The sequence below is a fragment of the Hyperolius riggenbachi genome, chromosome 1, assembly GCF_040937935.1.
Source record: "Hyperolius riggenbachi isolate aHypRig1 chromosome 1, aHypRig1.pri, whole genome shotgun sequence".
NCBI lineage: Eukaryota > Metazoa > Chordata > Amphibia > Anura > Hyperoliidae > Hyperolius > Hyperolius riggenbachi.
The window spans coordinates 679,456,074-679,473,155 of record NC_090646.1 but is presented as its reverse complement, the minus strand read 5'-3'; the positions used below and the strand labels follow the sequence as shown (position 1 = coordinate 679,473,155).

At 42.7% G+C, this 17,082-nt stretch overlaps 1 protein-coding gene across 1 annotated transcript in view; it reads left to right on the top strand.

Annotated features, from left to right (window-relative positions):
• Nucleotides 1-1,687: 1,687 nt before the first annotated feature.
• Nucleotides 1,688-17,082, top strand: part of LOC137544506 (uncharacterized) — a 59,294-nt gene continuing 43,899 nt past the window's right edge. Inside the window, exons 1-3 of the mRNA XM_068265595.1 lie at nt 1,688-1,769; nt 4,593-4,775; nt 10,630-10,812. Coding sequence (XP_068121696.1) covers nt 1,688-1,769; nt 4,593-4,775; nt 10,630-10,812 — 448 coding nt within the window. The remainder of the gene's footprint in view (nt 1,770-4,592; nt 4,776-10,629; nt 10,813-17,082) is intronic.

Sequence of the window (17,082 nt, the reverse complement as noted above, 5' to 3'; positions counted from 1 at the left end):
CATTTTACATGACAGTAAAAATCCGCCGAGTTTAGAAGTTAATAGCAAAACCCCCGTAAGTCCTAGAAACACCAAATTTTCAGGGTTTATTAAACAGAACCTTCTGAGCAAGATGCAAAAAAAAGTTTTCAAAAAGACCTTATAGTTTTTGAGAAAATTGATGTTAAAGTCGGGCGGAATTTCCGCGATTTCCGGCGGAAATTCCGCCTTGGAATGCGGAAATTGGTAGCGGAAAGCGGAATCGGTAATCGGTACATAACGGAATGCGGAATTACCGCGGAATCGGAATTTGGCATTCCGACCATCCCTACTAACTAGTCACATGACCCCAGGGAGGGAAAATGTCTGATTGGGCAGAATTCTTCTATAAGCTCCTCAGAGAGGTCTCTGCCATGAGGAGCCATGCTGAGCTTCCAGTGACCAGTATGAGAGTGTGTGAGAGTGATAACACCAAATGTAACACACCTCCTGCTCCCCAGTCACACCTGAGACCTTGTAACACTATCCAGTCACATGACCACGGGAGGGAAAGTGTCTGATTGGGCAGAATTCTTCTATAAGCTCCTCAGAGAGGTCTCTGCCATGAAACGGCGCATAGGTAAACATGAGCTTCCAGTGACCAGTATGAGAGCGTGTGAGAGCTATAGCACCAAATGTAACACGCCTCCTGCTCCCCAGTCACACCTGAGACCTTGTAACACTAACAGGTCACATGACCCCCGGGGAGGGAAAATGTCTGATTAGGCAGAATTCTTCTATAAGCTCCTCAGAGAGGTCTCTGCCATGAGGAGCCATGCTGAGCTTCCAGTGACCAGTATGAGAGCGTGTGAGAGCTATAGCACCAAATGTAACACACCTCCTGCTCCCCAGTCACACCTGAGACCTTGTAACACTAACAGGTCACATGACCCCCGGGGAGGGAAAATGTCTGATTAGGCAGAATTCTTCTATAAGCTCCTCAGAGAGGTCTCTGCCATGAGGAGCCATGCTGAGCTTCCAGTGACCAGTATGAGAGCGTGTGAGAGCTATAGCACCAAATGTAACACACCTCCTGCTCCCCAGTCACACCTGATGCCTTGTAACACTATCCAGTCACATGACCCCGGGGGAGGGAAAGTGTCTGATTGGGCAGAATTCCTCTATAAGCTCCTCAGAGTTCTCTGCCATGAGGAGCCATGCTGAGCTTCCAGTGACCAGTATGAGAGCGTGTGAGAGCAATAACACCAAATGTAACACACCTCCTACTCCCCAGTCACACCTGAGACCTTGTAACACTAACCAGTCACATGACCCGGGGGAGGGAAAATGTCTGATTGGGCAGAATTCTTCTATGAGATCCTCAGAGAGTTCTCTGCCATGAGGAGCCATGCTGAGCTTCCAGTGACCAGTATGAGAGAGTGTGAAAGTGATAACACCAAATGTAACACACCTCCTACTCCCCAGTCACACCTGAGACCTTGTAACACTAACCAGTCACATGACCCGGGGGAGGGAAAATGTCTGATTGGGCAGAATTCTTCTATGAGATCCTCAGAGAGTTCTCTGCCATGAGGAGCCATGCTGAGCTTCTAGTGACCAGTATGAGAGAGTGTGAAAGTGATAACACCAAATGTAACACGCCTCCTGCTCCCCAGTCACACCTGAGAACTTGTAACACTAACCAGTCACATGACCCAGGGGAGGGAAAATGTCTGATTGGGCAGAATTCTTCCATGAGATCCTCAGAGAGTTCTCTGCCATGAGGAGCCATGCTGAGCTTCTAGTGACCAGTATGAGAGAGTGTGAGAGCCATAACACCAAATTTAACACACCCAATCCTCATTCACACCTGATACCTTGTAACACTAAAGAGTAACATGACCCCAGACATGTGTGTGTGGGGGGGAGGGGGGATTTCTAATTGGGCAATTGTTGTTGCCAGCAGTTCAGATATTGAGGGCTGTGCGTTGAGTTATTTTAATGGGACAGCAAATGCACACTGTTTAACAAGTTGTACACTGGCTACTTTACATTGTATCACAGTGTTGAATCTTCAGTGTTGTCCCATGAAAAGATATAATAAAATATCTACAAAAATATGAGTGATGTACTCACGTTTGTGAGATACTGTATCTCCAAAATAGCATAAGGCAACATATGCCCAAACAACTTCATTAGGGGGTATGTTACCTGAAACAGCATAATTATTAACATATCAACAAAAAAAAAAAAAAAGAATCCAGCATAACCCCCAAACAACATAATAAAGCAACATAATCCAGAGGCTTCTCCTGTCCTCCTTCTCTGGGCAGTTGCAGTGCTGTACTCATGAAAACTGTTGACAAGCCCTTGTTGATGGCTCATGCCTGTGCAGTAGCATGGACCTGCTCAGGCTTGGGTTTTCCGCTGAAGCCTGAGGGGGTCTGTGCTATTGCACAGGTTCATTTGAGGAGTATGCCCGTGAGCTTCATGTGGACACAACACTGGTGCAGTGAGGTGGAGGAAGACAGGGGAAGTCTGGATTAGGTAAGTATCTAACTATTACCTTAGAAAAACGTACAGGTTTGTTTTTAAAGAGAACCCGAGGTGGGATTTAATTATGCTAGTGGGGCACAGATGCTGGTTGTGCACACTAACACCAGCCTCTGTTGCCCCATGCTGTGCCTCCAGGACCCCCCTACGCGCCGCTATACCCCCGCAGTGCTGGCGACACACAGCGTGTCGCCAGCTCAATGTTTACCTATGCGCTGTCTGTCAGTGCTGCTCCCCCGCCTCCTCCGTATCGGCGCTACCCGCCCGTGTCCCTTCCCTCCTGCTGATTGGAGGGAAGTGACGCGGGCGGGTAGCGCTGATACGGAGGAGGCGGGGGAGCGGCACTGACAGACGGCGCATAGGTAAAAATTGAGCTGGCGACACGCTGTGTGTCACCAGCACTGCGGGGGTATAGCGGCGCACAGGGGGGTCCTGGAGGCACAGCATGGGGCAACAGAGGCTGGTGTTAGTGTGCACAACCAGCCTCTGTGCCCCACTAGCATAATTAAATCCCACCTCGGGTTCTCTTTAAGTAGCATGTCCTATGTATATCTACGCCACTGTATACTTCACTTGTGAATCAGTGGCATAGATATGAGTATCGTTTACTTACTAACGCATTCTCGATTCCCACGCCATTTCCGTTCGCTTCACGTTTGGAATCCCCTCCTTCTGTGATCGGGGTATGAGAGTCAGCTGTTACCAACCTTTATCACAGTGCCTGTGACGCAACGAGACGAAAGCTCTCGGTAAAAAGAAACCTGATGCTTCCGTGTTTCTATTGATAGTTTAGTGTAGCACTACCTTGTGCCCAAAAATTATAAACACCCAAATACACTATCATACACTTTTACATAGAAAAATTATTATTTGGTATTTTATTATTTTTAACTTCTTCCACCCCTGCCCCACAGTTACCAAAATAAAACACACAAAAAATACATAATTAAAAAAAATTACATAGTTACCTTAGCGATTTTTTTATATGTATGTCATGAGGGTATATTACTGTTGATTTTGGAAATAAAGTCTTGTAATATGTGATATAGTATTAAAAATCGCTAAATGGAAAGAATACATCTTTATTTCCAGATGAAATATAAACGCCATACATTGTACTAGGGACACAATTTATACGTTGCAGTAACCGGGACACATGGGTAAATAAAACATGTGGGTTTTATGTTTTGAAGCACATTTTATTTTAAAACTATAATGGCTGAAAACTGAGAAATATTTTTTTTTCCCTTGTTATTCCCTTTTCAATGCATATAAAATAAAATACTTCTTAGCAAAAAGTACCACCCAAAGAAAGCCTGATCTGTGGCAAAAAAACAAACAAACAATATATAGATAATTTCAGTGTGATAAGCAACAATAAAGTTATCCTTGAATGAATGGGAGGAGTGCTGAAATGTGAAAAATGTTTTAGTTTTAAGGGGAAAAAACCTGTGGTCCTGAAGTGGTTAAGAACTGATGTAAAAACATAAAAAACATAAAAAAAGCATTATAACCCCAAGAATCAATGTGCAACCAAAACATACAGTAATTACATAATGTACTTACAAAACACAGCTTTAGGTGTGGTAACTAGGGTGCTAAGCAGTTAGCACGCCCAAAAATGTTATTGATTGCGTGCAAAGTTTAGCGTGCGCGCGAAACATTGCACCGGGTGCTACTTTAACGTCGCACGTGGTGCCCCTAAAACGTCGCACCGGGAGCGCCCAAAACGGCACAAGGTGAGCCGTTTCGGGCAGATCCGGTGCAACGTTTTAGGGGCACCAGGTGCGACGTCAAAGTCACTCTCGGTGCGACATTTCACGCGCACCGCGCAGTGCTAAACTTCTTTGCGCGCAAAACTTTGCGCGTCTTAAAGAGCTTTAGGGGGCTTTTAGGTTGCGTGAGTTAGCACCCTTTTGTGAATCAAGCCCATTGTGTCCACTATGACATAATTAGTCAGCCAGTCCCATAAAACATAAGTAGGCAGTGTGTCCCTCAGCATTGCACAGAACAGCTGTGAGGATAGATTGTGCCGTGTGTCCTCCTATCATCATCTCACCAGCTGTGTGTTGTCCCTACAGAGAGGTGTAAGAGGCCGGACCAGGATAAGCCGTACACATTCTCCCAGGATAGAGATTACTATAATCCCGGGGAAGAGGTGACAGTTATGTGTAAGGAGGAGGGATATCGCCCCTCACATCAGAAGGTGAAATGTGTGGCTTATAGTGGAAGAGATGATTGGGAATACTCTCCTTCATGTATTGGTGAGTAGAAGGTGTTTCTCATATCAACAAGCCTTATCATTCCATTTAGTAGTAGCATATACCATTGTCGGCCAATAGCTTTTCGCATTATTGGGAAGAGGAGGTGCCTAACACTTTTTTCTATCATAACCCCCCCCCCCCCCCCCCTTCCACCCTCTGCTGCAGTGGTCAGATATTTATACTGATATCCCACAACAAAATGTAAAATCATAAATAGTGGACTGAGAAGATGGAGGGAAGGATAGACAACGAGGTCACTGTGCTGTGCACTCTCAGTAGTAGCTCTGATTATCCCCCTGCAGGAAGTATCAGGTCAGGTTTCCTTGCAGGGAGATCATGGGAATGGTCAGAACACAATGTAGCCGGTAGTGCTTCCTCCAGTTCCTCACTAAATAGCCCAGCATGAAACCGTATTATCTCACCCCACATAGTGGCTGGATAGTTAGGGCTCTGCCTCTGAAACAGGAGGCCTGGGTTCAAATCTCATTGCTTCCTGTTCAGTAAGCCAGCCATTCAGTAGGAAACCTTAGGCAAGACTCCCAAACACCGCCCTAGGGGCTGCAGCTCTGGCGCTTTAAATCCGAAAGGAGAAAAATGCTAAGTGTTACTTGTCTTGTCTAAACATGGCCCTTAACCATAATTTGTGGTCAGCGATGAGCAAATGAGGTGCATGCCAATCATATCCCAGTTGATCAAGGGGAAGGCAAAAAACCCTACAAGGCCTGGGCCAATTAGCCTTAAAGAGACCCTGTAACAACATGTTCAGCCTTATTTCTTCTATCCTATAAGTTCCTATACCTGTTCTAATGTGGTCTGTGTTACTGCAACATTTTTTAGTTGCACAGTGGCTGTGTTATCTCTGTTATATGATCTAATCTTCTATCTTCTGTCGGCTGAGGCTGGAATGTGTGGAATGTGCTGTGCTGCTTGAAGCTATACACACCCTCTCCAAGCTCTGTATGAGTCAGAGACTGACTACTCTCAAGCCTATCGCACTCGTTAGAAGCCATGCCTTTTGTTTGTAAACACTGCCTAAAAATGGCAATTACGAGCCAGGATTGCAGCATGGAGTGTCAGAAACAGCAAAGAGGTGCCCAGGAGAACATAATGAATAGAATGGTATGCTTTTTATTGTAAGAATTTTAGAGTACAGATTCTCTTTAAAAGAGAAAAAATCCTTCCCAACTTCAGATGCCAGTCAGATAAATCCCTGGATCAACTTTCCCAGGAATTACCTAAAAATTATAGCCATGGAAGCCCTTTAATGCGAAAGCATCCAAACCCTCTTTAACTGCAAATCAAACTTCTAACAAAACTTCCTGAGTTAAGATATTCCAGATTTTAACCACTCTCACTGTGAAGGACCCCTTTCTAAATAGATGGCAAAAACTTGTTTCCTCCATATGGAGATCATTTCCCCTTGTCCGTTGTACAACCCTAGGGACAAAAAGCTCATCGGCCAAGCTTTGTATTGCCCTCTGATGTATTTATACATGTTAATCAGGTCACCTTTTTTTCCAAGCAACAAAAGGGCCAGTTTGTCCAACCTTTCTTGGTAAGTGAGATCTTCCATCCCTCTGATTCATTTAGTGGCCCATCTTTGTACCTGTACTAGAAGGTCACTGTCCTTTCTATAATGTGGAGCCCAAAACCTTATTCTATACGCCAGATGTGGCCTCACAAGTGATTTATATAGAGGGACTAGTATACAGTACTAGCATCTTGGGATTTTATTTCCCATTTTATGGATCTCAGAATTGTATATGCTTTCACTGCTTGGCATTGTATGTGATTACCTAACTTGTTATCAACCAGTATTCCTAAGTCCTTCTCCAAGTCTGATGTTCCCAGCTGTATGCCATTTATTGTATATGATGATCTACCATTGGCAAGTCCAAGGTGCACAACTTTACATTTATCAAATTCAAATTTCATCCGTCACATGCCTGCCCATACGGCCACGTTGTTAAGGTCCTGTTGTAATGTCACTATCCATCTTAGTTTTGATAATTCTGCATAATTTTGTATCATCTGCAAATATGGCTACATTATTCTGTATTCCATTTACTTAATCATTAATTAATAAACTTTAAAAAAAAATTGGACTAAGAATTGGCCCTTGTGGTACCCCACTGCTAAGTTTCCTATTTTTGGTATGTTCCATTTACCACCACTCTTTGCCTTCTATACCTTAACCAGTTATATATCCACATACACACATTTTCTCCTAATATCTGTGCTTCTGCATCTGGCTATTGTGGGGAACAGCGTCAAAAGCTTTTTCTTTTATGGAGGTGACTCCAGGAATGGATGGAGGAAAAACTGCACAAGACTCCCAGCTGTACATTATTAGGGTTTAGTGTTGAAGAAATCATGGCTGCTTGTGAAATTGTGGCAATACTGGATGATGGAGGCGAGTATTCCATAGGTGACCACCAGGAGCAGCACTAAGGCTTGCATGGATGGATCAAAAAGAAGTTCCTAAAGCTCTGAGTCATATAAATGTTATTAGTGGGAGCAGTCAATGGATTTGCATGCTTTTGTAGGTTTAGGGGAACCTCCAGCCCCCAGCTAAGGGCTAATTGAGTGTCATGGCAAAAAGTGTACATTATAATGAGAATTTGTAGGAATGACAAACATTGTATGTGAAGCTACTGGCATGCATCTGACGCAGACACGTGCTGTGGTACCCGCTCCCTCCGGGGTCTGCATCTTTGCCCTCTCACGGACTCCACTGAACACTCATGGCTGGGAGTATCCATACGGACTGACACAGCTCCCACATTTCTGGATTGGAGGTGACTCTAGCTTGTATGCTGGCAGTTGTAGGAGATTTTGGCATTGATTATGGACGTTCCAGACCCTGGAATGTGACTCTCTGGCAACACTGTGTGTGAAGTGGACCTCACTGGCACTATATGGTCGCTCCCCTAGCCGTGAGCTCTGGCTTTGGGTTGAGTAACCTGAATCACATGATTTCTTCTGCAACTTTCACTACACCACACCAGGAACTGGTATAGTATGTTTCTGCCTCTTGTTGTTATTTTGCTGGAGACTTTCTGGGGCTAACCAGCTATCTTGCTTTCTCCAACACTCCTACTTGCTACAACTTACTGGCTTATCTGCTAATATTTGCTTTTTTTTTGCATTTGGAGCTGAATTAACATTGCTACTCATTGCTGGCTACTTACAAACTTTCTTACAGATCTGTCCCTGAAAAATGGGAACCCTAATCACTGTAGGTGATCTGAGTTATTATTATTATTATTATTATTTAGCATTTATATAGCGCCGACATATTACGCAGCGCTGTACAGTATATATATATTGTCTTGTCACTAACTGTGCCTCAAAGGAGCTCACAATCTAATCCCTACTATTATCATATGTCTATGTTTTGTATTATGTAGTGTAAGTACTGTAGTCTAGGGCCAATTTAGGGATGAGCCAATTAACTTATCTGTATGTTTTTTGGGATGTGGGAGGAAACCGGAGTACCCGGAGGAAACCCACGCAGACACAGGGAGAACATACAAACTCCTTGCAGATGGTGCCCTGGCTGGGATTCGAACCGGGGACCCAGTGCTGCAAGGCGAGAGCGCTAACCACTACGCCACCGTGCTGCCCATGAGTTAGGAGTGGTTGAATGTGGGCATGGGTGTAGTGGAGTGTGGGCTGCATGTGTTGGTGCTTAATTTTTAACATATGGTTCTTGAACTAATAATTAATAAAGATTTTTTTGTATATTTATATTTAAACCTCTTTTGGTGGTCCTTGCGCACATGCCCTCCAAACCCCCTGTTTCCCTTGATTTTTGCGTATGTGAAACTACAAAGCAGAGCTGTAACAAAAAATCCTTATGGCACCTCCTCCCCAAAAGAGTTTGGACAAAGTCCCTTCTTTTTAAAATCAAAAAGAAACCCCCAAATTACATCCTAAATCAAATAATTAGATATCCTAACTCCCAACAATATTACTATGCAATATATCTCCAGAGGAACCCCGAAAAACATAATTAGGAAGATGCTCCCCCAAACAACATACTTAATCAACATTTCTCCCACACCATAATTAGATAGCATTTGTGCCCACAAAAAATAGACAATATACAGTGGTGTGAAAAACTATTTGCCCCCTTCCTGATTTCTTATTCTTTTGCATGTTTGTCACACTTACATGTTTCTGCTCATCAAAAACCGTTAACTATTAGTCAAAGATAACATAATGGAACACAAAATGCAGTTTTAAATGATGGTTTTTATTATTTAGTGAGAAAAAAAACTCCAAATCTACATGGCCGTGTGAAAAGGTGATTGCCCCCCTTGTTAAAAAATAACTTAACGGTGGTTTATCACACCTGAGTTCAATTTCTGTGGTCACCCCCAGGCCTGATTACTGCCACACCTGTTTCAATCAAGAAATCACTTGAATAGGAGCTATCTGACACAGAGAAGTAGACCAAAAGCACCTCAAAAGCTAGACATCATGCCAAGATCCAAAGAAATTCAGGAAAAAATGAGAACTAAGGTACTGTAATTGAGATCTATCAGTCTGGTAAAGGTTATAAAGCCATTTCTAAAGCTTTGGGACTCCAGCGAACCACAGTGAGAGCCATTATCCACAAATGGCAAAAAAATGGAACAGTGATGAACCTTCCCAGGAGTGGCTGGCCGACCAAAATTACCCCAAGAGCACAGAGAAAACTCATCCGAGAGGCCACGAAAGACCCCAGGACAACATCTGAAGAACTGCAGGCCTCACTTGCCTCAATTAAGGTCAGTGTTCACGACTCCACCATAAGAAAGAGACTGGGCAAAAACGGCGTGCATGGCAGATATCCAAGGTGCAAACCACTTTTAAGCAAAAAGAACATTAAGGCTTGTCTCAATTTTGCTAAAAAACATCTAAATGATTGCCAGGACTTTTGGGAAAATACCTTGTGGACCGACGAGACAAAAGTTGAACTTTTTGGAAGGTGCGTGTCCCGTTACATCTGGCGTAGAAGTAACACAGCATTTCAGCAAAAGAACATCATACCAACAGTAAAATATGGTGGTGGTAGTGTGATGGTCTGGGGTTGTTTTGCTGCTTCAGGACCTGGAAGGCTTGCTGTGATAGATGGAACCATGAATTCTACTGTCTACCAAAAAATCCTGAAGGAGAATGTCCAGCCATCTGTTTGTCAACTCAAGCTGAAGCGATCTTGGGTGCTGCAGCAGGACAATGACCCAAAACACACCAGCAAATCCACCTCTGAATGGCTGAAGAAAAACAATATGATAACTTTGGAGTGGCCTAGTCAAAATCCTGACCTGAATCCTATTGAGATGTTGTGGCATGACCTTAAAAAGGCGGTTCATGCTAGAAAACCCTCAAATAAAGCTGAATTACAACAATTCTGCAAAGACGAGTGGGCCAAAATTCCTCCAGAGCGCTGTAAAAGACTTGTTGCAAGTTATTGCAAGCACTTGATTGCAGTTATTGCTGCTAAGGGTGGCACAACCAGTTATTAGGTTCAGGGGGCAATTTCTTTTTCACACAGGGCCATGTAGATGGAGTTTTTTTCTCACTAAATAATAAAAACCATCATTTAAAACTGCATTTTGTGTTCAGTTATGTTATCTTTGACTAATAGTTGACAGTTTTTGATGAGCAGAAACATTTAAGTGTGACAAACATGCAAAAGAATAAGAAATCAGGAAGGGGGCAAATAGTTTTTCACACCACTGTATGTAGACAGTGTGTCCCTCAGTCATTGCTGGTCAGCATTGCACAGAGCAGCTGTGACTGTGCGGATAGATTGTGCTATGTGTCCTCCTATCACCATCTCACCAGCTGTGTGTTGTCCCTACAGAGAGGTGTAAGAGGCCCGACCAGGATGAGCCGTACACATTCTCCCAGGATAGAGATTACTATAATCCCGGGGAAGTGGTGACAGTTCTGTGTAAGGAGGAGGGACATCGCCCGTCACATCCAAATATCACATGTGTGACTTCTGGAGGAAAAGACAACTGGGATAATTCTCCTTCATGTATTGGTGAGTAGGAGGTTTTTCCTCTATCAACAGCCTTTCTCATATACCCTTGCCTGCCAATAAATTGTTTGGCCTATTGGGAACAGGAAGTGCCTAATACACTTTTATTTCCTATGTTATCTCTTCTGACCCTCTTCTGCAATCACCAGTAGGGATGAGCTGGCAAATTCACAAGATTCTTGATGAACATCTGACTGTTCTGTGAGAGTACAATAAATTAGTTTTGCATTGCTGTAGTAGTGTGAGCATAGTGTGCTGTGTGTGAACACTATCTTTATGTTCATTATTGTGTATTTATATAACACTGACATCTTCTGCAGCACTTTACAGAGTACATAGTCATGTCAATAAAAACAAGGAACACCAAGAGCCCCAATAGTATAATATGTACTGGTAAATGGTTACTAGATAGAGTAAATATTAATACTCACAAACCAGGGTTACCATTAGGCAACCACTGTAAAGGCAGGTGGGGAGATTTTCCTTACCCCACTCAGGAATAAGAAGTCGCTCTCTGTAGATGAGAAAAAGGGGGTTCAACCCTCCACCAAAGGTGAGCTCAATATTATGCAGGAGAACAGAGGCGCCAAAAGGATAAAAGGAACCTAAATGAGCTTAAAAACCAAATTCTTGGTAAATAGAGGAGGTAGTGGTGGACTTACCCCCACCAAGTAGACACACAACGACTGTAGTAAAGACTCTGAGGTGCCTGGCTCTTCTACTGACCACATATGCTATTGCTCCGTTGTTATTGCCTGATGAAGCGGGATCAAACCTGCGAAACGCGTTGCATATTTGGACTTCATAAATAAAATATATTGACTGTCTTTACGACAGTCGTCGTGTGTCTACTTACAGGAGGTAAGTCCACCACTACCTCCTCTATTTACCAAGAATTTGGTTTTTAAGCTCATTTAGCTTCCTTTTATCCTTTTGGCGCCTCTGTTCTCCTGCATAATAGTCATGTCAATGACCGTCCTCAGAGCAGCTCACAATCTAATCCTACCATAGTCATAGTGTAATGTCCTGCCATATTATTATTATGTATTTATATAGCACTGACATCTTCTGCAGCACATTACAGAGTACATAGTCATGTCACTGACTGTCCTCAGAGGAGCTCACAATCTAATCCTAACATAATCATAGTCTAATGCCCTACCATATTATTATTATGTATTTATACAGCACTGACATCTTCTGCAGCACTGTACAGTGTACATAGTCATGTCACTGACTGTCCTCAGAGGAGCTCACACTCTAATCCTACCATAGTCATAGTGTAATGTCCTACCATATTATTATTAGGTATTTATATAGCCCTGACATCTCCTGCAGCACTGTACAAAGTACATAGTCATGTCACTGACTGTCTGCAGAGGAGCTCACACTCTAATCCTACCATAGTCCTAGTCTAATGTCCTACCATATTATTATTATTGATTTATATAGCACTGACATCTTCTGCAGCACATTACAGAGTGCATAGTCATGTCACTGACTGTCCTCAGAGGAGCTCACACTCTAATCCTACCATAGTCATAGTCTAATGTCCTACCATATTATTATCATGTATTTATATAGCACTGACATCTCCTGCAGCACATTACAGAGTACATAGTCATGTCACTGACTGTCCTCAGAGGAGCTCACACTCTAATCCTGCCATAGTCATAGTGTAATGTCCTACCATATTATTATTATTATGTATTTATATAGCGCTGACATCTTCTGCAGCACATTACAGAGTACATAGTCATGTCACTGACTGTCCTCAGAGGAGCTCACAATCTAATCCTACCATAGTCATAGCCTAATGTCCTACCATATTATTATTATGTATTTATACAGCACTGACATCTTCTGCAGCACTTTACAGAGTACATAGTCATGTCACAGACTGTCCTCAGAGGAGCTCACAATCTAATTCTACCATAGTCATAGTCTAATGTCCTACCATATTATTATTATGTATTTATACAGCACTGACATCTTCTGCAGCACTTTACAGAGTACAGAGTCATGTCACAGACTGTCCTCAGAGGAGCTCACAATCTAATTCTACCATAGTCATAGTCTAATGTCCTACCATATTATTATTATGTATTAATACAGCACTGACATCTTCTGCAGCACTTTACAGAGTACATAGTCAGAAAAAGCAGCTTTATAGGGTTATCAAGGTTGCCCAGAGAATAGTTGGCTGTCCTCTTCTTCAATTAGAGTTATATAGTTCTTGTTGTCAGTGGTGGGCCAAAATTTTGCATAGAATTCGCAATTACGCATCGTAATAGTTTTGCAAAATTTCAGAGAAAATCGTAATAAATTTTGTATTCAATAGTAGTATTTCATAATTTCGCATAATTTTGTGCCGACTTTAGTTGTTAAAAGCAAAGCCCCCATACATGGTATTGCTACCAAAATCGCTACATATGTTACGGAAAATAGTGGGTACAAGCCAAAAAATAATAATTTTTCAAAACCACCTTGTAATTTTTGAGAAAATCTATTTTAAAAAATGGTATTTAAACTGTAATTTTTATTAGTTTATAAACCATTTTTTCTCTACATTTTTAAAATCGATTTTCTCAAAAACTACGAGGTCTTTTTGGAAAACTATCCGTAACATGTGTAGCAATATTGGTGTCAATAGCATGTATGGGTGCTTTGCTATTCACTGCTAAAGTTGGCATGACATTACGCAAAAATTACATGAAATTTTACGGGAAATTACAAATGACTATGCAAAATCTATTAAATGTACAAATCATAATTACGTATAGGCATAATTGATAAAATGTACATGAAAATTTGCATAATCGTAATTAGCTGATTACGAGCATTACTACTTGCTGTTTCAGGAATATGAAGAGCATTTTAAGAGACGCCTCACAACCAGGAAATGTGTTATTTGATCGTCTGTAATGCACAAGCGTAAATCGTTCCTAGGGACAGGAGTGCAGCGGGGGAGCGCAGACGTGACAGAGCACAACTCGGCTAGTCTTTCATGGACAATTATACACAGAATGAAATCACACTATTTCCACCTGACCTATACAATATAGGTTAGACCGCCGGTGCCAGAATCCAGCAGGGACACCACTCCTGCATACACTGCAAGCAAACACAATTATAGACAACAATGGCTCAGCAATCAAACTGTATTGGGAGCACACAGAGGTACACACCACATGCTTTGGGTGTTGCATGAGGAAGGGCAATGCCCGAAACATGTCGTGTGTACCTCTGTGTGCTCCCAATACAGTTTGATTGTTGAGCCATTTGTGTGCTGTCTCCAATTTTGTTTGCATTCTGGGACAATTGCGGGTGACAGGAGTGACCCGGGGAGACAGCGATGGACAAGCAGCCTTAGCTTAACCATGTCAGGACCACAGACTTAAACCCCCACAGTGACCAGGCCATTTTTCACAATACAGGCCACTGCAGCTTTGTCAGCATGTTGCACAGACCTACAGCTAAGCACACAATTGAATTTAACTTTCTTTTCTTGTCCTTAATAGGACACTCTTTGGGAGGTCTCTGATCGCTGCTGCAATCTTTTTTTTTTTTTTTTTTATTAAAAAAAGAGGCTTTTCCCTCCCTTTCACTCCCTCCCCCCTTTGCCGTCCTAAATCATAAATTTAATTAAAATAGTGATTTTTATTTAAAAAAGACAAATACATTAAAAAGAAAAAAAAACGTTGCAGCAATCAGATGCCACCAGCAAGAAAAGAGGACAAGATTCATTTTGTGCTCAGTTGTATGGCCCTGCAGTGAGTTGTTAAAGCTGCAGTGGCCTGAATTGTAAAAAAAATAGCCTGGTCACTAGGGAGGTGTAAGCCTGTGGTCCTCAACTGGTTAAAGGACTACTGTAAGGGGTCGGGGGGAAATGAGTTGCTTCTAATGGTCCCTGGCAGATCCCCCGCAGACATCCTGTGCCCGCGAAGCCACTCACCGATGCTCTGCACGGCTGTGTCCTCCCTCCTGCTGACATCACTAGGAGTGTATTGCGCAGGCCCAGTATAGTCTGCGCCTGCGCAGTACGCTTCTGGTGACATCAGCGGGGATGAGGACACGGCAACGCAGGTGCAATGGTTTTCAGACTTTAAAGTTGGAAATTCCAGAAGTGAACCGGATGCGGGGCCGGAGCATCGGTGAGTGGCTGCGCAAGCTCAAGATGCCTGCGGGGGACCTTTAGAAGCCCCGGGTAAGTTCAACTCATTTTCCCCCGACCCCTCTACAGTATTCCTTTAAGGTGGTCAGTGTCATGAATGATATGGAAGTTGAGACGATTAGCGATTTGGTATCGTTCCGCAAAGCAGAGCAGAATGTCACTTTCTGTTTAAATGTACAACAGATGTCTTTTCCTTCTCTTCTGAGTAAAAGCAAACCCATCACCCACTCTGAATTAGAGTCCCTTTCCTGGCCAGTAACACAGATGAGTGAAACCCTAGCCTGGTATAATATGTCAAAGTTTGTTCTAGCTGGTCACACTCAGATGCTAATTGAGACCCAAAAGTTCCTTTCATCACAGGAAAAGCTAAGGCAGCTTTCCCAGCAGGAGTCCAGCCGAAGCGGCTCCAATTAGGAACAGATTTAAATGCATGTAGTTTATGATTTCGGTCTGTTAAATGAAAATCGTGTATAGCACAGCTATAAAATTAATATAGTCTTAAAATCTGCCCAATGTGCTGATATAAAATTCATAACCATAACCCGTCCGGTTATTGGTGTACGACCCTTCTTGGGGACAGGACAGCCTAACGCACTCATGCAAGATGTATTAATCGGTATTTTCTGACAATTATCAATCCGCTATCCACCTAAATATGAATTGTATAGTTTATAAGTTACAATTTAAGCTCAAAATCCTCCTAGGAGGAAGTGGACTGTCATTGGTGGGTAATTCAGAGGGGGCAGGCATTGCCACACCCCCAAACCAGCTGCATCAAAAGCACATTGCCAGCAGGCGGACTTCAGTCCTCCAAATCCCATCTTCACAAGAGCCTGCTGTTGCTAACTGATCAGGTTGTGCTATCCTGCTCTTTGTGCCGGCCTGGTGGGGGAGGTGTCATGAATGATACAGAAGTTGAGACGATTATCGATTCGGTATCATTCCGCAAAGCAGAGCAGAATGTCACTTTCTGTTTAAACGCACAACAGATGTCTTTTCCTTCTCTTCTGAGTGAAAGCAAACCCATCACTCACACTGAATTAGAGTCCCTTTCCTGGCCAGTAACACAGACGTGTGAAAACCTAGCCTGGTATAATATGTCAAAGGTTGTTCTAGCTGGTCACACTCAGATGCTAATTGAGCACCAAAAGTTCCTTTCAGCACAGGAAAGGCTAAGGCAGCTTTCCCAGCTGGAGTCCAGCCAAAGCAGTTCCGATTAGGAACAGATTTAAATGCATGTAGTTTATTATTTCGGTCTGTTAAATGAAAACCGTGTATAGCACAGCTATTTAATTAATATAGTCTTACTTGTTAAAATCTGGCCAATGTGCTGATATAAAATTCATAACCATAACCCATCCGGTTATTCGTGTGCGACCCTTCTCGAGGACAGGGCAGCCTAACGCAATCATGCAAGATGTCATATTAATCGCTATTTTCTGAAAATTATGAATCCGCTATCCACCTAAATATGACCTGTATAGTTTATGAGTTACAGTGTTTTACAATTTAAGATCAAAATCCTCATAGGAGGAGGTGGACTGTCATTGGTGGGTAATTCAGAGGGGGCAGGTGTTGCCACGCCCCCAAACCAGCTTCATCAAATGCAAATTGCCAGCAGGCGGACTTCAGTCCTCCAAATCCCATCTTCACGAGAGCCTGTTGCTGCTAACCAGAGCACCATGTGGTGGTTAGCGGCCATCTTGGAACTGTAACATCTGCTTGGATTACAAAATATACCTAAAGGCCTATGATTCGGAAACTAAGGACTTTGCATTTCTAGTCCCAGAAGGAAATATCCCCACACAGACTGCATTTCGGCTAAGTAAACCTTTTCACAATTATTCCCTTTTATTTTAAGCTTTGTGTGCATATGTTAATTAGTGTATGTAAATGTGTGTAATGCATTTTTGTTATTAAAACATTTAAAAATCGTTTTACGGTTATGACCTGTTCCTGAACATACACAATCGTATGTACTCCTCCGAAATGTTACCTTGTGTTCTAGAGTATCCTGTATTTATAACCCGTATGCTTGAATCGGGCACAGATAGACAGATCTGGCACCAATCCCTGCATACAGCTAAGGGTTACCTTAC